Source organism: Ceratotherium simum, chromosome 39, assembly GCF_057802395.1.
Source record: "Ceratotherium simum simum isolate JZ-2026a chromosome 39, ASM5780239v1, whole genome shotgun sequence".
Taxonomy (NCBI): domain Eukaryota; kingdom Metazoa; phylum Chordata; class Mammalia; order Perissodactyla; family Rhinocerotidae; genus Ceratotherium; species Ceratotherium simum.
The window spans coordinates 6174860-6197694 of record NC_141938.1 but is presented as its reverse complement, the minus strand read 5'-3'; the positions used below and the strand labels follow the sequence as shown (position 1 = coordinate 6197694).

At 59.5% G+C, this 22835-nt stretch overlaps 3 protein-coding genes across 5 annotated transcripts in view; 1 reads left to right on the top strand and 2 right to left on the bottom strand.

Annotated features, from left to right (window-relative positions):
* Window positions 1-1262: 1262 nt before the first annotated feature.
* CDC37 (cell division cycle 37, HSP90 cochaperone) lies at window positions 1263-11768 on the bottom strand. 2 transcript variants are annotated; one of them, XM_087425476.1, is made up of 8 exons: window positions 11604-11768; window positions 6245-6526; window positions 5831-6113; window positions 5600-5715; window positions 5392-5514; window positions 4604-4786; window positions 4438-4509; window positions 1263-3366 (listed from the first exon to the last, which is right to left on the bottom strand). In XM_087425476.1, the coding sequence occupies exons 1-8, from the start codon at window positions 11703-11705 to the stop codon at window positions 3211-3213; spliced, it is 1317 nt and encodes a 438-aa protein (XP_087281602.1). In that variant the 5' UTR covers window positions 11706-11768; the 3' UTR covers window positions 1263-3210. The 2 variants fall into 2 exon arrangements, with proteins under 2 accessions (XP_087281602.1, XP_004442684.1); XM_004442627.3 differs by having other exon boundaries at window positions 5831-5939; window positions 11604-11767.
* A 1273-nt stretch (window positions 11769-13041) lies between these two features.
* LOC147912130 (uncharacterized) lies at window positions 13042-22523 on the bottom strand. The gene is made up of 2 exons (XM_087425475.1): window positions 22373-22523; window positions 13042-13587 (listed from the first exon to the last, which is right to left on the bottom strand). Exons 1-2 carry the CDS (start codon window positions 22506-22508, stop codon window positions 13364-13366), a joined length of 360 nt encoding a protein of 119 aa, XP_087281601.1. The 5' UTR covers window positions 22509-22523; the 3' UTR covers window positions 13042-13363.
* PDE4A (phosphodiesterase 4A) overlaps window positions 13077-22835 on the top strand; it is a 44293-nt gene continuing 34534 nt past the window's right edge. Inside the window, exons 1-4 of one of the 2 annotated variants that reach the window (XM_087425472.1) lie at window positions 13077-13236; window positions 13911-14105; window positions 16760-16859; window positions 19754-19953. In XM_087425472.1, the coding sequence (XP_087281598.1) occupies window positions 16791-16859; window positions 19754-19953 (269 nt within the window). In that variant the 5' untranslated portion in view covers window positions 13077-13236; window positions 13911-14105; window positions 16760-16790. Of the gene's footprint in view, window positions 13237-13910; window positions 14106-16759; window positions 16860-19023; window positions 19132-19753; window positions 19954-22835 lie in introns of those variants that run through there. The other variant, XM_087425473.1, reaches the window with a different exon arrangement.

The window sequence follows — 22835 nt, the reverse complement described above, 5'->3', positions numbered from 1 at the left end:
GAGGCAGAAAAGGAGGTCAGAGTGATGTGATATGGGGATCTCACTCATCTTGGCCATCTTTGAAGATGGAAAGAGACACCACGAGCCAAGGAATGTGGGCAGCCTCGAGAGGCTGGAAAAAGCCAGGAAACGGATCCTACTCAGAGCCTCCAGAAGGATCGCAGCCATGCCCACGCCTGGATTTCAGCCCGGTCAGACCCACGTCAGACTTATGACCTGCAGAACTGTAAGATAATACATTTGTGTCGAAGCCACCAAGTTTGTGGTCGTTTGTTAGAGCAGCCACAGAAAACTAATACACTCAATATACGTCTGTCGGTTCTCCAGTTGACATCAGCCCTTCAGTAGTTGGTTCCATTAAACCCTTTTAAGTGGAATTCTGTTTCCACTAAGACCCAGCCCTCCTGCTTGTGGGCAATTATCCTGCAGGTAGCATGCCCATACTCACGGGAAATGGTGCACAAGGGAATTCCTTGCAGCATTGCTTGTAAAAGTAGAGACTGGAGAGAACTCACGTGCTGATCAAAACGGGCTGAGGAAATAAACACTGAGATATGCACATCCTGGAACTTTCCACACGGTCAAAAGAATGAGGAAGTACTGATGTCCTGATAAAGAAAGGGCCATATGATTGAAAGTAAAAAGCAAGAGGCACTTCAGGTTGCAGAGTGTGCTACGTTTTGTGTAAAAAGGAGGGGATGGGATAAGAATATATATATATAGATATATTTTTTTTTGTGAGGAAGATCAGCCCTGAGCTAACATCCATGCTAATCCTCCTCTTTTTGCTGAGGAAGACCCGCTCTGAGCTAACATCTATTGCTAATCCTCCTGCTTTTGTTTTTTTCCCCAAAGCCCCAGTAGAAAGTTGTATGTCATAGCTGCACATCCTTCTAGTTGCTGTATGTGGGACGCGGCCTCAGCATGGCTGGAGAAGTGGTGTGTCGGTGCGCGCCCGGGATCCGAACCCGGGCCGTCAGCAGCGGAGCGGGCACACTTAACCGCTAAGCCACGGGGCCAGCCCCACGATAAGAATATATTTGATTTTACAGAAGGAAACCCCAGAGGGAGTCACTGGAAACTGTAGACAGTGGCTTCCCGTGGTTGAGGGCAGGGAACCGCTGGGTGGAGGACAAGTAGAGAGGGAGCCGCTTCACGGTCTCTCTCTTAATATCATTTGATGTCTTAAATCCTGTGTCCCACCAGGGTCACCACTAGGGTGAGGCAGGAAAGGCATCAAAGCAAAGAGGGCGCCAAAAAACTCAGCGACCAAGATAAACACTTTAATGCGATTGTTTCAAAAAGCACAATTAACATGAAAAAAACCCGTAATGAACAAAATATCAAAATTTTAAGCAAAGAATCAGTAACAGTGTTGGGTTACTTTGGAGCCTGAGGCAAAAGGAAAGATCAGCCACACGGATTCTCTCTTTGCAAGTTTTCACAGTCAAGAATTAGGAAGTTGACCGTCCTAGGTGGACCCTGGATGGGAGAGGTTTATCCAGGGCTATAGGATGCATCTCACTCCCTCCCGTGTCCTCGGATCCCCCACCTGCCCTTCTCGTCCGTATAAAGAGCATTAGGTGACGCCACTGGGATTTGCAGCTCGTTATTGCCCCCTGCAGGTGACCATGTGGGCGCAGCATCCTAGGGCTCTGCTCTGCGAACCCGGGCCCCGAGTATCTCAGGACCCGGAAAGACTCGGTTTGTGCCTTGGTGGCGCTCACAGCGTAAGGCAGACGGCAACACACCGGTCGGCAGGCGAGGCAAGGTACGTGGCTGGGCGTGAGGGGCCACCCAGAAGGCAGGTCAAGGAGGGGCTCTGGGAGGAGGTGGCAGAGCTCTGGTCTGAGAGACAGGGAGCTGCCAGGCGGTGGGCGGGCAGAGGGCTTCACTGGATCCTTGGTATGTCACGTCTTAAGCTGATGGGTCCTTGTTTATTATACTGTTCCGTAAGCCTTCACGTGGCCCAAATGTCTTACTACTTTTTAAAGGAGCCCTACTTGAGGACTTCGGGGAAGGGTGTTGAGGCAGAGGAACACGCATGCTCCAAGGCCCACATTCTTGAGGATCTAAGTGCCAGAGACCATGCTTGCCTGTGGTGTTATTTCATCTACTCGTCTTCACAACCCCGGGAGGAGGGCACCAACATTACCCTCGTGGTACAGAGAGGGACACTGCAGCTAAGTTGCCCAAGGTCACTCTGATAGAGAAGAGGGGAGGACAGGAGACAAGGGCAGGGAGGTGACCAGCACATGGCGCAGGGCCCGGTGAGCTGAAGGGAGGACTTTGGCTTCTGCTCTGGGGGAGGGAGGTGACCTGACTGGCGCGCTCGTGGGTGCCCTCCGGCCGTTGCCTGTTGGGGTCCAGTGTGGAAGGAGGAGACGGGGAGGAGGCTAGGGCAGGTGTCCAGGCCAGAGGCTACGTGGACCCGGAGCAGAGTGGAGGCCGCTGGGAGGAAGGGCAGTGCTGGGACTCAAGGTCTGTTCTGGAGGCGGCTCTGGCCGGGTGGAAGTAAGACATGATGGAGAGGATACTCCCGAATGGACTGTGGTAGGGGGCTTGCGGGATAAGATAAGCCCAAGACTGAGGGGCGGGGCGCCAGCTGAGAACCTGGATGTAGAGGCATCTCGGGGAAGACGGTTCGGGCAGTGGAAGAGCCTGTGCAAGAGCCTGGAGTGAGGACAGAGGGAGTCGCCCAGAGGGAAGGAGGGCAAAGCCCGAGGCTGCATGGACCCAGCCGCCAACACTCACCAGGTTCCCCCCCACCCCCACGAGAAGAGCTGCGCCAACAGCCCCCACATCGCCCCGCGGAACATCTGAAATCCTTTATTGGAAGGTCACTGCTGTTTACCATATAGAAGACAGCGGACAGACGGCGAAAACAGAGCCCACAGTGACCGGCGAGCGCCCCTCAGCCCGGGACCCTCCTCCCACCCCGCGGACCAGCCTGGCGACCTCTGCCCTTCCCTGGCCCCCCGGGCCTTTGGCATAATGTCGATGGGGGGCTGCAGGCAGTGAAGCCCCTTGACTCAAAGCAGACTGGATGAGTGCTGGGGGGGGGTGGGGCCATGGGGGGCAGGCCCCCGGGGCTGGGGGCGAGGGCAGCAGAAGTGGAGAAAGCCAGGAGCTGGGGACATGGCATCTAGTTTTGTTCTCTGAAAGGGGCGCCCAGGGGCCTGCAGGCAGGCGGGAGGCGGCCGGGGCGGGTCACGCGCTGACATCCTTCCCGTCGCCTGGCTTGGGGGCGGCTTCCAGCAAAGGGTCCCCGGGGCCCGCCTCCTCCCCCTCCTTGGCCTCGCTGGACTTGGAGTGGGGGACCCAGAGGCCGGAGGCGATGCAGCGCTGCATGTGGTACTTTGCGTCCTGCGGGGAGAAGGGCGGACGCGTGAGGCGAGGCTGCCACCTTCTGGCGGCCGGTCTGTCCCCGCACATCCTCAAGCCTGCTTACTGCTCCTTCTAGATCAGAGCTGCCCAAAACAACTGTCGGCACTGATGCAAGTGCTCTATGATCTGCGCTTCCAACGTGGCAGCCACCAGCCACGTGTGGCTCGTGCAGGAGAGAGACGGAACTTTAAATTTTACTTTACATCAAATTTAAATAGTGTAGCTCTGGCACAAGGGTCAGCAAACCTTTTTTTGTAACGGGCTAGAGAGCAAATATTTTTGGCTCGCAGGCCACGTGGTCTCTGTCGCCACCTTGCAACCAATCACTTCTGAACTTGATGGTTGTAGCACAAATCAGAAACGATATGAGAAAATCAATGAGAGCGGCCCCTGTGTTCTAATAAAACTATAAAAACACGCAGTGAGCCTGCGAGCTGTGGTTTGAAGACCCTTGATCTGGATGCTCATTCTCATGGAAGTCTCTAGAAACCCGGGGCTAGGTTTGGCAACTAGACTCGTCTTACAGATGAGGAAACCAGTGTGGCCAACCAGTGAGCTGAGAGGCAGGAATGGGGTCAAACCAAGGTCTATTAAGATTCAAAGTTCTCATCTACCAGCGCCATCACTGTTCCTAACAATAACATGGATGTTTATCAGCACCTACCACGTGCTCAGCCCTCCCCACGCATTTTGTGAGTGAAAATCAAGAGAAACTGTGGTTTGATGGGGAAACTGAGGCTGGGGAGGAGCCCTCCTCCTTGGGATGTGCCGGCTAAGCTCATGAACAGCCCACAGTGACAGTGACACTCAATCATACGGGACACGGCCTGAAAGGTCCACGTTCACTGCTGGATGCCAGGCATACAGTAGGTGCTCAATAAATGCGAGTGTGTGTGTGGCAGGAAAGCCCGGCTGCCGTGTGTGCCAGCTGCTTGGTGACACAATCTCCCTTATTCCTCCGAGAAGCCCAGGAGGGACGCGAGGGGGACGTGTCGCCCGCCTGGGGCGCCCAGCCTGGCTGGTGGGCGGGCCTGGGGCGCGGTTACTCACGGTGGGGTCCATCTTGCTGATGGCGTCTTGGAGCATCTGCACGTCCTTCACGTCAAAGCATTTCTGGAGTTCCTGTGGGTGCAGAGGGGCGCGCTCAGGGCCTGGGTCCCTGGGACCCCGCGGGGCCCGCGGGCCAGGCCGCCCGCCTGGGGCTGGGGAGCCGCACCTCAGGGAGGGACTCGTAGACCTCCACGGGGTCCAGGCCGCCGGGGCCGAGCCGCTTCCTGCGCTCCTCCTCCTCATACTCCTTCATGGCCTTCTCGATGCGCAGCTTGGCGCGGCCTCGCACGCGCTCCTTGAAGGCCTCCAGCTCGTCGTTGAAGCCCTCCATGTACTGGCGGTCGGCCGTCTGGGGGGCGTTTGGGGGAGGTGTTCACTGGGCTGGGCCCGGGGCTTGGGGGGCACTGGGGACCCAGGACCCTCCGCTGCAGGCCCTCAGAGACGCCCTGGGCTCCCCAACTCTGGTCCTGAGCTCAAAGGCCTCTCTACTCCCTCCTCCGTCTGGTCCCCGCCACCTGCCCGACCCGCAGACCCCTGCCCCCCACCTCCTCCGTGTCCTCATGTGGGGCCTCCCACAGGCACCTCAAACGCCACACCCCCACCCGAGCCCCTGACTGTCCCCCGCCTGCCCCGTCCTGAGTCTCCCCCAGCTCAGCATGGGCAGCTCTGGTCTTCCGTGTGCTCAGGGAAGAAACCCAGAGGTGTCCTTGACTTGGAGACTTTCTCCTGGAGACTTTCGGCACATCCTGTCAACTCTGCTTTCAAAATCTGTCCCGGAGCCGACCCCTTCTCGGCCCCTCCCCCGCCCCGCCCTCTCCTGATGCATGAGGAGCTGATCACGGGGTGAGTCTAAGCGGACACGTGTCCACCTCCCCCGGTGGACTTCGGCTAGTTCCCTGAGGAGGGGGCCTCCGATCACCCCCCCACCCCGCCCCGGCTGCTCAGGACCCCGACCTTAATCTTAGTGAAGAACTGCCGGAAGCAGGCGCGGGGGTCCACCTTCAGGCTCTTGGCCAGCTCCAGGATGAACTGCATGACGATGGTCTGGTGGGCCACCTGCTCCATGAGGGCACATTTCTGCCGAGGGAGAGCAGGCACGCCGTCACCAAGTGGCGGCCTCAGAGCAGAGCCTCCCCCGGGCCCCGGGGCACGATCCACTCACCTCCTCCACCTCGAGGTCAATGCACCAGATGACCAGGTAGTTGGCCGTCTCCTCGCACACCAGGTGGACATTGTCCGACAGGTACTTCTGGCTGTCGTCCCAGCGGCGCAGCATGCCTGTGAGAAGACATTGGGAAGGTGCTGGAAGGGGCCTGGAGGCAGAGGGCCGCCCAGCCTCTGGCACCCTCCCGCCCTGGCACCCTCCCCTCTGCAGCCCCTGCGCCCAGCTCACCGAAGTGTTTGATCTGCTTCTCATACTTCTCCACGAAGGTTTTGTGTTTCTGCTCCCTCGCCTCCTCCGACTCCTCCTCCGCCTGCTCCGGCTTGATGTTGACCATGCTCTGTGGCGGGGCGACAGGGGGAGTGGGCTGGGGCGAGGCCGCGGAGCGCCTGGAACCGGGCCGGGCGAGCCGCGGCCGCAGCGCCCATCCCATCCACGGAGGAGGCGGTGACGGCGCCACGAACATCAGGGTGGCGGGAGCGTGGGCGTGGCAGGTGTGGCCTCGGACTAGGGCCTTCGGGCAGATCAGAGGGGGTACCGGTGGGGTGTTTCCTCCCTCCCTCCCTCCCTCCCTCCCGCGGCCCTCAGCCCCGCCCCCACCTGGCGCCGGCCGCCCGCCGGGCACGCGCGCGAGTCCCCGCCCACCTTGCTGAAGCCGTCCTTGCTGAGCGTGTCCACGTTCCAGGGCATGCTCTTCTCCTTCTTGCGCATCTCCTCCAGCTTCTGCTCCCAGCTGCGCTCCTCCCTGCGCAGCTGCTGCGCCTCGGCCTGCAGCCGCTCCAGCTCCGCCTCGCTGCCCGCGCCCTCCGCCACCTCCAGCTCCTTCAGCTTCCGCTGGCACTCGGCCACCTTGCGCTTGCACTCGCGGCAGCCCCGGTCCAGTTCCTCCTTCTCCTTCTGGAACTGCTCCATGCGCTCCACCCGGGCCTGCGGGCAGGACGGCCCATCACGCCGGGGGAACGGCCCGCCCCGCGACCCCCTGCACCCGAGATGGCCCCAGGGAAGGTCTGCAGCAACCTCCGAGCCCTAGATGGCCAGCTTCCGCCCTCGCCCCCACAGGTGCCTGCGCCCCCGGAGTCAGGGCAGGTCCCTCCTCTGCTCAGAACACCTCCGTGGCTCCCACCTCACTCAAAGCAGAAGCCCAAGCCCTCCTCGCACCTCCATGGCTTCACCTCCTCCCACTCCCCCCCTCCCTCCAGCCACACTCGCTGCCTCACCTTTTCTTGAACTCACTTCAAACCTCAGGGCCTTTGCACTGGCTGTTCCTTCAGCCTGGAACGCTCTGCCCAGATCCCCCACAGCTGGCTCCTCCCATCCTAACCCTCTGGGCTCAAATGTCGCCTCACAGAGGAGGCCTTCCCTGACCATCCTGCCGAAGATGGAGACCTCCCCTTAACCTCATCCTGCTTTATCCTCCTCCTCAGCACTTGTCACCTGCTAACAGCTGGTGACAATTATTTCTCACGTTAAGGGCACTGTCCCCCTTCAAGCATATCTGCTCCATGGAGGTGGGATCTGTTCTCTGGTGTGTCTCCATACACGCGCATAGTGGAGGTTCTGGAATCACTTATTGGAAGAACAAAGTCAAGAGGAGCTGGATGGGGGCCCCACCCCCCACCAGGGTTTCAGGCACCCCCCTCCTCCCCGGAGCTGCCCTCAGTGACACCTGGGCCCCCTCCCCTGCCCAGCTGCCCCCTCAAGCCACCTCTGTCTGGGCGTCCCATAGGTGCCTCCAACTCTGTGTCCAAAACTGGACTCACCATCTTAGCCCCTAAAACCTGGGCTTCTGTCTCGTCCCCCCACTCTGCCACCAAGTCCTAACACTTTTCACTTCTAGATGTTTCTCCAATTCACCCCACCCCGAGTGTTGTGCCTGGATCACTGCCAGGGGCCCCTGAGCTCTGTCTTGGGGCCAGCATGCCCTCCTGAGCCCCAGCTCGGTGTCCACCGGCCTCCTGTCCCCCCGCCCCGGAGGTCACTCCCCAGACCTCCTCTTGGGCTGTGCCCCAAGATTGGTGATGATGCCCCATCTCCTCACTCCCCCTCTCGCTAGTCCCCTATCTGGGCCCCTATCAGATGGCACGGCCCTGTCTGCTCTCCACTCCCGCCAGGCTTCACCACCATCTCCCTCGGCTCCCAAGAGAGGAGCCACGCCTTCAATCGCTGTCCCCCAGTCCACTCGGAAGCTGCCAGAGGAGTCTGAAACCCGCACATCTGAGCACAGCCCTCCCTGCCACCCCATCCTGCAGTGTCTGGGTTCAGATGGGACCCCTGACCCCACCCCAAGCTGCCCAGCTGGCACCACGGCCCGGTGGGGGGGCAGGGTCCTGCCCTCTGCTCCCAACTCTGGGTCCCAGGCAGATGCTGACCCTTGTGGTTCCCCAAATGCACCAGCTCTCTCCTGCCTCTGGGCCTCTGCACATGCTGTTCCTTCCACCTGCAACTCTCTTCCCCTCCCTCCATCTGCTTTGTACTCAAGTCTCAGCTTCAACAGAGGCTTCCCAAGTGTCCCCACCCTGGGCGTCACTGAACCCCAAAGGCCCTCCGAGATGATCAGAGGACGTGATGAGATGCTGGAGGATGGCCTCGGGGCCCCAGACTTGGGGTCGTGTCCCACGGCCACAGCGTACTGCCTGGGTGTCCCTGGGCCAATCCCCTGACCTCTCGGAACCTCGGTTTCCTCTTCTGTCAAATGCAAACAACAACGCCAACCTCACAGGTTGCACCGGGAGAAGCAGAGGAGATTATAAATTAAAGGAGACAGTCCAGAGCACCGTTCCCATGCTGGCTACTGTCATTACCATCCGTCCAAGGGGACAGTCTCTCTGAGGACCGTTCTGCTCCAACAAGGAAATGGACTTCAAGGGCTCAGCTTCAGTTCTGACCCGGAGGAAACGCTTTATAACTGGGGGTGGTCGTTACCACATCATCAGTAACTCCACGACCTACCCGTGACGTGCCCCTGACCTTGGCCAAGCCGCTTACACCTCTCCCTGCCTTGGTTTCCCCTCTGTGAAATGGGGCCTCGCACTGCTGTGAGGACTGAGCTACTTGACAGAAACTGCCGGTAACGCCGGAATCAGTAGACGGGTCCCACTGTTACGACCGTGGTCACGGCCACTGCCACCAGAATGGTCTGCTGACTCGTGTCTGGGCCTCATTCGAGGCTGTATCGCGAGTTCGAGCACAGGGCCAGGCACATGGAGCATGAGAATGGGAAGAACCTTCTCTAAGGCCCCATAGGGCTGGCACGGCCAACCCGGAGCTCCCTCTCCCCATGTGGATAAGGGGTGGAAAAGGCTCTCGCCTCGTGGAGGGGTAAGAGAAGGCAGCCCTGGCCCCTGCCGCCTCCCCTTCTCCACCGTGGGCCTGCGTCACCCTGGAGCCTTCCCTCTGCCTTGCGAGGGGCTCTCTGGGGTTGGCACACAGCTGGCCTCGGCTGGCAGCAGGACCCTACCGCCCTGCTGGCTTCTGCTGCACGGCCACCAAGCTCTCCCAGGTGTCGTCTGAGTGGCCGCCAGGGAGGCCGAAGCTAAATAAAGGGCTTGGAGCTGGTGGGGGCGGCAGCCTGCCCGGCCTGGGCTTTACACCTCCGGGAGGGGCTGCAGCAGGCCGGGCAGGGCGGAAGCCACGGCAGCCAGAAGGTGCCACTGCCTCCCCGCCTTACAGACAGGGAAACTGAGGCTCATGGAATCTTGACGCCGCACAGCTCACTGGAAGGGCCCCAAGAAACCAGTAATGGCAAAGGAGCCAGGGAGCTGGAGCTGGGAAGCCTCACCTGTCCCCTTCTGGAAACTTCGGAATTTTTTTTTTTTACCATGAGTGTGAATTATCTAAATAAAAATGATGATGATAATGGCTAAGGCTTACAGAGAGCTCATCACATGCCGGCTGCTGTCTCAAGGGCATTACACGCGTTAAACAAATAAGGTGACCCTTATAACAACCCTCTGGGGTGGATACTATTAATACTGCCAGCTGGGGAAACTGAGGCACAGAGAGATCAAAAGATTCGCTGGGGGTCATGCAGCAAGTCAAGGATTCAGGAGCCAGGATGTGAAGCCAGGTGGGCAGGCCTGCGCTCAGAAGCACACCCAGATCCCTTTTTACTAACCCCACCGCCCCCTCTGCTACCTTACTCCCTCCCAGGCCCTGAGCCAAGTTCTTTTCAGACCCAACCTCATTTCATTCTTACAGTGGTCTTGGGAACCAGGGGTCTTGCTGCCCCCAGAGCAGAGCAGCAAGGGGCAGGGCTGGGATTAGAACCCAGGCTTGCCTGCCGGTGGAGCCGCTGAGGCCCCCTGCCTCCACTACAGCCTCGGGGCTCTCTTGGCAGCAGGACAGGAAAATGTTCTGGGCCAGGAGGGAGGCGGGAAGAGGGCGTGGCGGGAGAAAGACGCTGCAGGAGAGGGGGCACCCGCCTCCCACCCAGCAGGACCAAACCCTTCTCCATTCTGAGCTATAGATTAACCTCTGAATGTGACAGAAAGAGGTGTTCCCAAGAATAGTCTTTTAGAGCTTTGTGAAGGTCTTAAGTCTTTCATAATAAGGTGTTACACACGGCAAGAAGCACAAGTGCTAGAACTTTCTTCTTACACCTCAGGGGCTTGCCCGGCAGGCCAAGAGACAGCTGCTTTAAGGAATGGGTTGGAGATGGAACCGGGAACCAGCTGTAGGGACTAACGCCCTGTCTTGGCAGGACAGGGAAGGGCCCTTCTAGGAGGTTCTGGATAAATGACTGGGAGTAGCCATATGGGAGAGTGGAGTGAGGAATTTCTAACTGGAAGGTTCTGAGAGATATACACCCTCAGTTTGAGAGTATAACATAGGTATGTTATACCTATGTGGGTGCAGGAGTTCTGATTTGGGGGAGCAGGTTAGGCCATTAGGTCTTACGAGAGCCATTCTGTTGGTCTGCCAGCACTGCTGGGCAGGGAGGGGGGCAAGAGGACACCCAGACTTGGGATTCTGGGTCTGGATTTAAGAGCAAAGAGATAAAAGAAGGGGCAGTGAATTTGAAATCACACTGGGAGGGTCCCTGGTGGGGGCAGGGACAATCTGGGTGTCCGAGAACAGCAGACCAGCCTGGGGTCAGGAGGAAGGCGAGGTGGCCTTGGGTTTGGGTGACAATTCCAACGCCAGCAAAGGTTCCCACAGGAAGCCCGTCTTGGGGTGGGCAATGACTGGGTCTGCACTACCCAGCAGAGGCAGGGGCTCTGGCTGGGCGGGAGCCACGTGGGTAGGGTTTCCAGGTGTGATCGGAAATGAGGTCTGCAGTGGGTGACACTAAAGAAGAGCGGCTGGAAGTGGAGGCTCCCTCAGGGTGGAGCTGGTGGCTCAGTCTGGAAGGGAACCCGATTCCAAAACTCCAGTCCTAGATGGGACTGAAGGCCCTGGGGGGGCACGGGTCTACACTCTAGGAAAGGAGTCTTGGGTATGGCTTCGAGTCCCAGGCCAGGAACAGAAATCTCAGGGGAAGACAGAGCTCCTTGCTTTGTTTGGAGGAGTGGGATCTCTGGATCTGAATGGGAACCCCGTCAAGACCCAGGGAGGAAGATTCCAGAATAGAAGCAAAGTATTAGGGGTCCAGACTCTAGGAACTGGGGAGAGCCGATGGGATATCCAAGAAAAGTGGGTACCCGAATAGGACCCGGGTCCAGACTCTGAGGCAGAGTTCTGAGTGTAGATGGAAGGTCCCAGACAGGATTGGGGGGCACCCCCAAAGCTTATCTTGAGAGTCTAGCCTCCGAAGAAGGTGCCCTAGGGATCAACTGGGAGTTCCATGCAGAAATCGGAAGGGGGGCCCGGATCGCGGGCAGGAACCCAGGGTCCCGGCAGTTCTGGGGTCCCGGAGTTGAATCAAGGAACCCCGGGCGATAATGAAAGTCCAGACTGCGGGGTGGGGATCCCGGGTGTCAATGGCGGGGCCCTGGCGGTATCGGGGGGCAGAACTCCGGAGCGGAGTCCCGGCAGCGGGGGAAGGGGATGGGCGCACGCGGTCTACCTGGTGCCGCCAGCGGAAGAGGCTGGCCGTGTCGATGTTGGGGTGCGTCTCGTCCTCATCGTCAGACACCTCGATGTGGTCCCACACGCTGTAGTCCACCATCTTGCCTCGGCGGCCCAGCCCGCTCCGGCGGCGGCGGCGGCGGCGGCGGCGGCAGCGCTGGAGGCTCAGCCCGCGGAGCCCCGCCCCTTCCGTTTCCGCCTGCGCGCGCACGCCCCTGCCCGCGCATGACGTCACATCCTTGGTAACGGCGGCGGCGGCGCTGGCGACCGAGCTCGCCTTAAAGGGCCCTGCGCACGTGTGCTGGCCCCCGGGAGTCCCCGCCGAGACCCCCTCTCATCCGGACCCAGGCACCTCCTGGGGGTATACGGGAGGGCGCTCTAACCTCTATCCCCCCGCATCTCCCGCTGCCCCACGTCGGGCGTTTGCGGCGGCCGTGGGGTGGAGGGGACAGTTCGTGAGACTGAGGGAGAGGATTGTCCCCTTAGTCACGCCGCAGTGACGTCAGCCCGAGCCCACTGCAGGGGCGGGGCCTCGGCGAAACTACCCGCCCCTCTGCCCTGTGTGGGGAGGGACCTAACGCTACGCTGGGGAGGGGTGTGTCGGATCGGAGAGGACCTTCCCAGTCCGAGGGGTACAGGGCCCTGCCCTGGGAGGCTGTAACTGGAGGAGGGATATGGCCTTGCCCTTGGGGCGTCGGAGGTGGGGGCGAAGTGGCTGTGCTTTGGGGGCTGCTGTTTTCCAGGCTCGGGCACAGCGTCCTCATCTTCCGCCACTCTTGAGCGGAGATTCGCGCACACACGCCCCCTCTGGAATCACCCGGATCCCCCGCAACGGGTCCCGGGCGCCCGCCCGCGGCGTCTCCCCGTGCGGCCGCTAGGTGTCGCTAATGTCTAGCCAGCGGTCAGGGCTCCTGGCCCCGTGCAGGGCCGGGTGGGGGGGGATCGTGGAGGTGCGGATGGGGGCTTTCCTCGTCGTGGTGCTCTAGGACCCCTCCAGCCCCTCCCCTTTCGTCTGGGGCCCCCTTCCTCGGCCGGAGCTCTAAGGACTCCCTTACTCTGAGCTTGGGCGACTCCAGCCGCACTCTTGCGTATACCCCAACCCACGCTTTGATACTGGGATAAAAGGCCGTGTTGCAGCCGAGGGCCGGGATTATCTCAGATTAAAGGGCGCTCCGTGGGGGCCGGGTGGGATGGGAGGAGTTTCACTCGGGTGAGGGGCGCCTCTTCCCAGAGCTGCTGTTTGCAGGGAGGGGGCTGGAGGGGATGGAGTAAAGGGCTCCAGATTGGGGGGGGATTCCCCGGCCTGGGGAGGAGGTGGGGCCATTCAAACAAAAGCGCCCGCCCGCTGCCGCCCCTCCCCCTCGAGCTCCATTCAACCCCGTGAGTGGGCGGGCGGGGGAGTCCCTCTCCTCCCCCTCCCCCAACCCCTCCCCCTCCAGCCCGGGCAGTCCAGCATCTCAGCGGCCGTCACGGCCCGAGCACGCGCGCACGGACCCACACCCCAGCGGGTCTCACAACCGCGCACACACACATACACACACCCCAGCAAACAAAGGGTCTGGACACCCCTGTCCCCTCCCGGCCCCCAGGCCGGAGAGGGCGGGGCATCCCCTCCCCAGCCCCCCTGCAAGGTAAGCTTCGGGCTGGGAGCTGCGGTGGGGAGGGAGACCCGGCGCCCCGGAGGGAGGGGGCCAGGACAGTGGGGGCTTCCCCTGCTCCCCAAGAAAGCCGGGGCCCCCCAGTACGCCCTTGGAGGCTTCAGGCCGGCTTCCGGGCTCGGGGTGTGTGGGGAGGACCCCGGATGTCGGGGATTCCCGGGTAGGCGCGGGGGTCTCTCCCCGGCTTCGGAGACTGAAGCTGCCCGGTGCCAGCGAAACGGGGTCCTAGGAGCCACAGCTCCCAGAACTGGAGAGAGGGCGCCGGAAGCCGCCCCATCAGCGAGGAGCATTTCCGAATCTCCTGCCAGCACAGCATCTCCAACCCTGGGGACCGAAACAGAGACCCCTGAGTTGCTTTGCACTGTCCCTCGGTCTCCCACCCCCCTCCTCCCGTCAGAGCACACCCTGCTTCGTCTCTCGGACCTGTGAGGTGGGCGCGGGGGCTGGGAGTGCTCCTCTGGGCTACACAAGCTTCCTCTGCTGTATCCCACAGCCACGCACTCGCTACTGAGCTGCGGTGGGCCCCGGCAAGCGGCTTTGCCTTCCTGAGCCTCAATGTCCCCATCTGCAAAGTGGGTAATGACGCAGCCAGGATGCCCAGAGGCCATGCACGCGAGCCTGCCTTTCCTCCATCATTTATTTCTTAGCTCATTTCACACATATTTCCGGAGAGCCTACTATGTGCCGGGGCGCTGTGGCCAGGCGGTGGGGCTACAGCCACCAACAAGACCAGCTGGGTCCCTGCTCTGCTGCCCCTCAAGGCTGGCGAGGGAGCAAGATCCGTGTCTAAACAGAGAAATACCCGCGGCGATTTCAGACCGTGAAGACGAACCTTCCATCAGGCAAGGGCGGGGGTGGGGGGGTGTTGGAGATTAAATGAGATTTCTGGGTCGTTCCTGCCTTCCTTGTTCACTTCAGCTCCACGAGGGCAGGGCCGGCTTTAGAACAGGGCCTGGCACACAGTTGGCGCCCCATAAATGTTGAATGAATTAAAGAAGGGCTTAGATTAAAACTATTTTCATGGCACTTGAGATCAGGAAGGAAGCTTATCATGAACCGATCCATCCCCTCTCCCATTTTACAGATGAAGCAACTGAGTCCGTAAGACCCAGAGAAAGGAAAAGATGGTGTTAACGGTGATACAGGGAGTTGATAAGGGGACATTGTTCCCCTAAAAGTGAGGATGGCTGAAGGCATGGTTGTGAACAGCTGAGAAAGGAAGAGAGTAGAGACCACACTTGCACACAGGGCCCCCCGGGAGCCCAGCCAGCACCCACCTCTCCCTCTGTACCATGCAGACACAGCCCTGCATTCATCCATTCAACAAGTATTCAGCGCCTACTATATGCCAGGTGCGGGGGACACAGCAGTGAACAGAGCAAAACTCCTTGCCCCCCTGGAGCTGATATTTAGTGGAAGAAACAGAAAAGAAACAACATAAACAAACAAATAAATATATAACAACAAATTATGATTAGGACTTCGATGGAAATAGATGGCTTCTGACAAGAAAGAAAAATGAAAGGGTGCAATTCAGATTCGGCATCCAGGAAGACTTCCTGGAGGAGGTGGCTTACTCTTCACACACACACTTGAATCCAGACAAACATAATCATACTAACAAATACTCAGGCTGAAGCCTGAGAACCTAATGTGTCTGAGGCCATACAGCTCATGAGTGGCTGAGCAGAGAATTGAACCCCAAATCTGCATTTCTAACCACTGTGAAATGCTGTTCCTGTTGCATCCACATGCATGTACCCCACCTCCCCAACACACACACACTCATGACAGTCACACACAGACATGACCTGTCACCCTGTCCTGTACACACACTCCCACAGGTACAGTCTGATCTCAACTACGCAAACTCAGACTCACAGAAAGTTCCACCCGTCCGGTTGCACATGCACAGTTGGGTACAAAGTCTCATGCGCACACACACGTGCACACACACGCACGGCGCCCCTGACTGTCCTTCTCAGCCCTGCTCCAGCTCCAGGCATGGAGCTTGGGTAGTGATTGTCCCCTAATTCAGGCTTGAAGGCTCAGGGCCAAGGTGTGGCCGAGGGTGCTTATCCTCATTTCCTTCCATCTTGTTGGCTCGGCTCCCCGTCCCCATATTGTTTTCAGGGAGGATGTTGGGCTGGGTGAAGCCATGTCGGGCCAGGCCAGGGGCTCCCAGGCTGGGCCAGTGGCTGACAAGCTGGGTGGGGAAAAGGCCTCTCCCAGCCTGAGCCGGGTGCCAGCTGCCCAGAGTGGCCTGCTCTGCCATCTGGACGCCCCTCCCCAGCTGGCCTGCTGCCTGGGGGAGGGGAAGGCAGTTTAGTGCCCCCATCCACCCGGGCACTCAGGCTGGCTCCTGAGGCCCTGCCTCCCCAACCTGGGTTTCCACCAGGGCTGATTCCTGCAAACGCGCACGGGTGTCCAGACAGTGGTGGCGCGCACACGTGTCTCTGCACGCGCACACACACACACACACACACACACCCCGGCCGATGGGGCTCCAGACAGTGGTGGCGCACACACGTGTCTCTGCACACACACACACACACACACACACACACCCCGGCCGATGGGGCTCCTCTGGCCACCCTTCCTTCACTCCACAAATCCTTGAGCACCTACCATGGGCTGTTCCAGGCCAGGCTGCAGAATTTGCAGAGCCCAGGGCAAAATGCAAATGCAGGTTCAAAAGAATGAAGAATTTCAAGACAATGACAGCTGCGTATTAAACCTTCTAAGCTCGGGGCCCTGGGCGAAGGCACAGGTCACGTGTCCATGAAGTTGGCCCCCGATACAGCTAGAACCAGACAGAAGAATCCCCTGCCCTTGTGGAACTAAGGAGTTGGGAGAGCAGAAACATAAATAAATAATATGTCAGGGGTGATGAGAGCTGAGAAGAAAGATAAAGCTGAGTGAGGGGCACAGAGTGATGGGGTTGGGGGAAGCATCTGTGTCAGAGAAGGCCTCTAGAAGGAGGTGCCTCTGAACAGAGACCCGAAAGAGGTGAGGAAGTCAAGCAGATTTATTCCTTCATTCAAGAGATATTTGTTGAGCGCCTACTGTATGCCAGCATTGTCCTAGGCCCTGGAGATCCAGCAGGGGACAGAAGAGACCAACATCCTGACTTCATGTCTTAATCAAAGGCCAGGCAATAGCTAATAAAAATAGTAGGTAAATTCTATATCTTGTTAGAATGTTACAAGTCTAAAACCAACAAACAAGTGAAAGCAGAGCCAGGGAAATCAGGAAGGTGGGAGGAGCACAGGATAACTGAAGCTGGTTTTCTGGATGGAGGGAACAGCAAGTGCAAAGGTCCTGAGGTCTGCATGTCCTCGAAGTGTTTGAAGAACAGTGAGGAAGTGGTGGGGAGAGGGAGCGGATGGGAGGAAGTGAGGGCTCTGTGAATGTGTTGCTGTCTCCCATGTCTGTCTGTAGCTCCATGTGACTCAACAACAATGACAACAGTGATAATTGTTACTATTATTATTAGGATAATGGCTACTGTTTTGTGAGCACCCACTATGAACCAGGCACTGTGCTCAGAACTTTCCATGCATTGCGTCACTTCGTCCTCACAACAACCCTGTCAGGTAGGTATGAATATTACCCCCATTTTACAGATAAGGAAACTGAGGGTCAGAGAGGCTAGGCGACTTGCCCAAGGGTACACAGCTCATAAGTGGCAGAGCCAGGATTTGAATGCAGGTCTGTCAGTGTAATTCTGGAACCTGAGCCTGGCCCTTGCTACACGGTCCTTTCTCTGCCTGTCTGAGCATATGTGTCTGCATACGGAGAGAGAGAGAGTGCCTCTCTCTTCCTGTGTCTGTCCTATTCCTTCCTTCCTTCGTTCATTCAGCATTCATCGAGACTATGTGTGGGGGGCCATGATGAATGGGTAGCCATTTCTCACCCTCACAGAGCTCTGTCTAATGGAGAATACAGATAACCACAACCCAGAATGATGAGTGCCTTAATAGGGGGCAGAATAAGCATCAGGGAGAGCCTAGAACAGGGATGGCTCAGTCTGCCTGAGAATCAGAGGTGACCTGTAAGCTGTCTTTCTACATTCATCCATTTGTTCAACAACTGTCCACCAAGGACTCTACCTGGTGCTAAGCACTGGCTCGGTGAGATGATGTTAACGTGTGCTTCTGCTAGTTGACATTGAACTGAAGTGCTAGCCAGTGCAATAAGGCAAGAAAAAGAAATAAGAGCCAAAGTAGGGAGCAAAGCGGCTAGTCCACAGCAGGAACTATAAATATGCCATTGAGCTCTCAAAATAACACCCAGACATCAACAAATCCTTCTTAAGAGCCTATTGTGATCCAGATTCAGTTCTAGGTGCTGGCGATAAGGTCATGAATAAAATAGATAAAATATTCTTGCCTTCCTGAAGCTGGTATTCCAGTGTGGGAAGAGACAGACGATAAATGTAATAAATAAATTACATAGTATGTTACGAGGTGATAAGGGCTGTGGAAAAATAGAGCAGGATAAGGGGGATCAAGAATCCCCAGGGGCGTGAAACTTTAAACAGGGGTGAGCTGGGGTGGGGACAAATGCCTGGAGGGATGCCTAAAAAGGTGAGATAAGAGCAAAGACCTGAAGGATGGAAAGGACCTGTGGATAATTGGAGGAAGAGAGTTCCAGGTAGAAGAAACAGCAAGTGCAAAGGTCCTGAGGCTGGAGCATGCCTGGTGTGTCCAGAAACAGCCAAAAGGCCAGTGTGGCTGGAGCAGAGTTAGCCAGCGGGAGAGTGGGAGGAGGTGAGGGCAGGGAGGTGACTGGGCATGTGGTGAAGAACTGTGTGGGCCTTCTGTTGAGGACTCGGACTTTTCCTCGGAATGAGGTGAGAGCCGTTGAAGGCTCTGTGCAGAGAAGGGACAGGATCTACCTTAGGCTAACAGGGTCCCACAGGCTAAGAGGTTACTAGCATTTATTAAGCACTTACTGAATGCCAGACGCTGTTCTGTGAGAATTCAATATGGTCTGATCTCATTTCATTCTCACATGGACCCCCTAGGGGTTATCAGTCCATTTCACAGAGGGGAAACTGAGGCTCAGAGACGTTAAGTCACTGACCCACCGCCACCCAGCAATAATGTGCAGCGCCTGGGTGCGAAAGTGAAGTGAGGCAGCCTCCCCCTGCTCCCAGCTTTTAGACAAGGATCGCCCGCAGCAGCAGAGCGCGCTCATCCTCGGGAGCTGCGTCTGTGTCCCTGTCTGTCTGTTTCTATTTCCACGCGTCCCTGTCTGTCTCCGCGCGCCTCTGCCTGCGCGTCCCCCATCTGTGCCCAAGCCGCCGTCTCTCTGCGCCCGGCCCCCGCACATCGGAGCTATTTCGGGTTGCGGCATAAAAGCCCAACAGCTCGGAGAAGACGCTTCCTCCGGCCCCCGGCTCGGACCACGCGCCGCAAGCGGCCAGCTCGGGGAGCTCCCGGTCTCCCCTGCGGGATCCCCGGGCCGGGGAAGCCCCCGCGGGAGGAAGGGTGGGGGCTGGGGCGACCCGGGCCCCGAGGCTCCCGGCCCCCCAGTGGCCAACCCGGGCATTGACGCGGCTCAGAGCCCGGCCGTGCGTTAGCGGTCGCTATGGCAACAGGCGGGTGACGCCACCTATAGGCAGTGCGTCAGCCTCCCGCTGACGTCACGCCCCGGGAGAGGCAGCTGACGAGGGGCGGGGGCGGATCCCAGGCCCGGCCGGCAGGGGGAGCCCCAGGGCGCTAATGGGGGGGTGCTTTCGGCTTGGTCCTGCAGGAGGCGCTGGCCCGGGCCGACATGGCCCCCGCAGCCCCCACGGCGCGCTAGGGTGGCGGGATGAAGAGAAGTCGCAGCGTCCTGTCGGCGGCCGGGACCGGGGACGAGGTGCGAGGGGCGGGGCCCGGGCTGGGGGCGGGGCTTGGGCCGCGGGGAGACGGGCGCCCTCTAGTGACCATGGCTGTTCCCTAAGCGTGGCTTCACTCCCTCGAGGCCGCGGGGAGTCTGGTCCCCTCGTCCCTCAGTTTACTCTCACGATGCCATTTTTCTCCTGCTGCCCCGATTAAGAGGTTCTCGGCCCAGGGGCAGAAGGCGGGGGCTTCCCAAGTGGGGAGAGGATTGTAGGGTGCAGGGGGGCGCTGGGGGTGAGGTTTTGAGGGTCTCGGATATGAGGGGTGGGAGGGGCCTCGTAGACGTGAGGGTGACGACGTTAGAGGGTTTCACAGTGAGGGACAGAATGCACAAGCATGAGGGCCCAGAGCCCTAGGGCTGGGACATCAAAAGGGAGCCCCACAAAAATTAGGGCTGAGAAAGGGCACCTCTCAGATGTAAGGGGTGCAAAGCACCCTCTGTGGGAGGGATCGGTGAGTGGCTCAGACGGGAGGGGGACACGAGAAGCCTATGCCCCCATCAGCCGCTCTCTCAGATGGCAGGGAGGGGCGTTACTGGGCGGAGGGGCTCGGAGCTGCCCAGCCAGGTCGCGCCCCCATCCCCTCTTGTTCCTCCTCAGAGGCCGCGGGAGACCCGCGAGCTCAGCCGTGCCAACATGCTGGGGGCCGACCTCCGTCGCCCTCGCCGTCGCCTCTCCACTGGCCCTGGCCTAGGCTGGGCTGACCCGGAGCCCTCGGACCCTGGGGTCCCTCTGCTGCCGCGGCCCACCACGCTGCCCCTGCTGATCCCTCCGCGGATTTCCATCACCAGAGCCGACAGGTAGGCAGGAGCGGGACCAGGTTGGAGGTGGGGTGGAGGGACAGGGCCAGCTGGGCCAGGTCCCGCCGCCAGCCCTCTCCACGCTCCAGGCTCCTTGCATTTTGCAAAAGCAGCTGAAAATTATCCCGGAGGCTGTCCTGTCAGGCTGTGACACCCCTCCCCCAAGGCACCCCTCAAAGCCTCCAGGAACCCCCTTTGCAGCTGCCTGAGTTAGCATGGGGCAGGATTTTGGAAGGGGTTTCAGCTCTCCAGTCCCCAACAATTCCACCACACTCAGAGAGCTGGGACAGGCTAGGAAGTGGACCTGCGACCAGTTTGCTGTGGCCCCTATTTTCCCTCCTGGGAGGATTCGGTTTCTTCCAGACCTTAAAGGGGAGAGTGGGATTCTGGAGGAGGCATGGACTGGCATTTTTTTTCTCCTGGGGAGATGTGAGATGTATCTACGAGGCCGAGCTTCACATCAAACTTTCTTGCTGTTTTTCTTTTCTAGTTTTTTTTTGTGTGTGAGGAAGATCAGCCCTGAGCTAACATCCATGCCAATCCTCCTCTTTTTGCTGAGGAAGACTGGCCCTGGGCAAACATCTGTGCCCATCTTCCTCCACTTTATATAGGACGCCGCCACAGCATGACTTGACAAGCGGTGCGTCAGTGTGCGCCCAGGATCCGAACCTGGGGCGCCAGCAGCGGAGCGCGCACACTTAACCGCTATGCCAAGGGGCCGGCCCCTCTTGCTGTTTTTCATTGGGGGTTTTCCCAGGGCGCTCCAACTCCCCTCTTGGCCCAAGAAAGACAGCTGAGCTGTCTTTCCTGGCTGCTGGCTGGGCCCTTGCCCACTGCCGGCCCCAGGCCACTGTTCCCTGCAGCTTCAATCTCCTCATCCCCTTATCTATTCAGTTGGAGGGCTCCAGGGTCTCTTGGGTCAGGTATGATGGTTCATTGGTTCATTGACAGGTGGAGGAGGACGTGACTGTCATTCTCCCCTCTGGTGGTCTAGTGTGCCTCTCCATCCTGAAAAAAATCCCTCCAGCCTCTGTCACCTTCAGGTCCAGCTTGATCCATCCCAGCCTCAGGTCACAGCTGCAACTGCCAGCCCTGGCCCACTGCCTTGTGCCTTCCTAATTCTGCAACCCCCGCTGTGACCTGAAACCCGCCCCCCCCATCTTCTGTTACCCATCCAGAGCTTTGGCCAAGGCTACAGCCCCCACCCCGGAAGAATTTGCCCAGCCCAGGACCCTCAAGTGATGTGGGGAGGACCCGCAGCCCCTGCCAATAACCTAGAAGCCGTTTTGAGTGTGTACTTGGGGGGAGGGTCCCTGAGAAAAGTGGGGACACAGTTCTGGCCTCTGGGACACCCCGCGGCGGCTGATGGGGGCCGCTTCTTGCTCCACCTTCGCCCACGCCGGGAGGGAGCACCCTCTGGCGGGGAGAAAATTGGCTGTGGGGGTTGGAGATGGGCTTTTTTTTTTTGTATAAGAACAGTGTGGGGGGAGGGCGGTGGTAGACAGCGCGGCCTGCCCGGGGGACCCGTGAGGGAGGCGCACGGGGCGGGGGCCTGGTTCCGCGGACGCGCACCGGAGCGGGTGAGCGTCCGAGCGCGCATCCGCCGGAGTGGGGGTGGCACCGGGGCTCGTGCGCTCCTCCTGCCCGGCCACTACCAGGGCTCGGCCAGGCCGGGGGGAGGGAGGGCGCTCGGATCCCGCTCCCTCTCTGCTCTCTCGCTCGGCGCGGCGCTGGGGGAGGCGGGAGCGTGAGTCACGGCGACTCCCGATTTAGGTGCCGGAAGGGGGGGCTCTGCCGGCGGGGGCCGCGGAGAGGAGGCGCGGCTGTTTACTCGCCTGAAAAGGGCACGGGGGTGCGTGCCGCGGCTGCTGGGGACCTGCCTCAGTTTACCTCCTGCAGAAGCGCTTTACAAGAGGCACAGAGCGGTGGGCCGGCAGCCAGGTTATCGGCCGCAGGGTGTCCTCCTGGAGTCACACGGGAGCCAAAGGGACACACCCAGTAATCACCCCAAAGCGGCCCCAGGCTGACCACACACACACACCATCACACATAGACTCCTTCAGACGCCACAGTCAAACAACAGAGGCTGAATCGCGTGCACAACTCTGCAAGCATGAACCGACCACAGTACACACCTAAACGCGTGGGTACACATTCGCAGCCCCCAGGCCACCCGAACAGAACCTGGAGAGACGCACACCCTCCAAACAGGCAGCACACGTGCGCACACATCTTCACCCACAAACACACACAGATACACAGCGAAATCCAGAGAAACAGGCACACCGCAGTAGCCAACCACGTGCGCGCACACACTTCCAGCGGACACCAAAAACACAGACAACCTTCGGAAGGATCCACGTGCGCGCACATCCCGCCTCCAGCACACACCATCATCCATCATCATCCTTCGACCCACCAACAGGAGATCTCCCGCAGACCGCCGCTGTCCGCCGCAGGGACCGCATCTGTGGCACCGGGACCACTCCCCACACGCTCCCCCGGGCCAGGGGTAGCGGCGAGGACAAGTTAGCACTGGGCTCCGCCCCCGCCATGATGGACGGACTGACTGACACAAAGGCAACCAGTCGGGTGTCTTCTTCCCAATCGGATTAACCCTTTAACTCTTTCGTGCCCGTGCGCGCAGCGGCTAGGCAACGCGCTCTGGAGAGAACCGAGTTCCGGCGCCCCCTCCCCGCCGGGAGCGGGGCTCTGCGTGGGCAGGGAGGTGCCCCCCCTCCTTGGGTGGCTGCCCCCCACTGGCCCGGACGCGGGAGGAGGGGGGCGGCGCTGACAGCCGCTGCGGGCGGGGGGCGGGGAGGGGCGGGACGGGGCGGGGGAGCCGGGGCTGGCGCCGAGCGGGGCGCCGAGCTCGGAGAGCG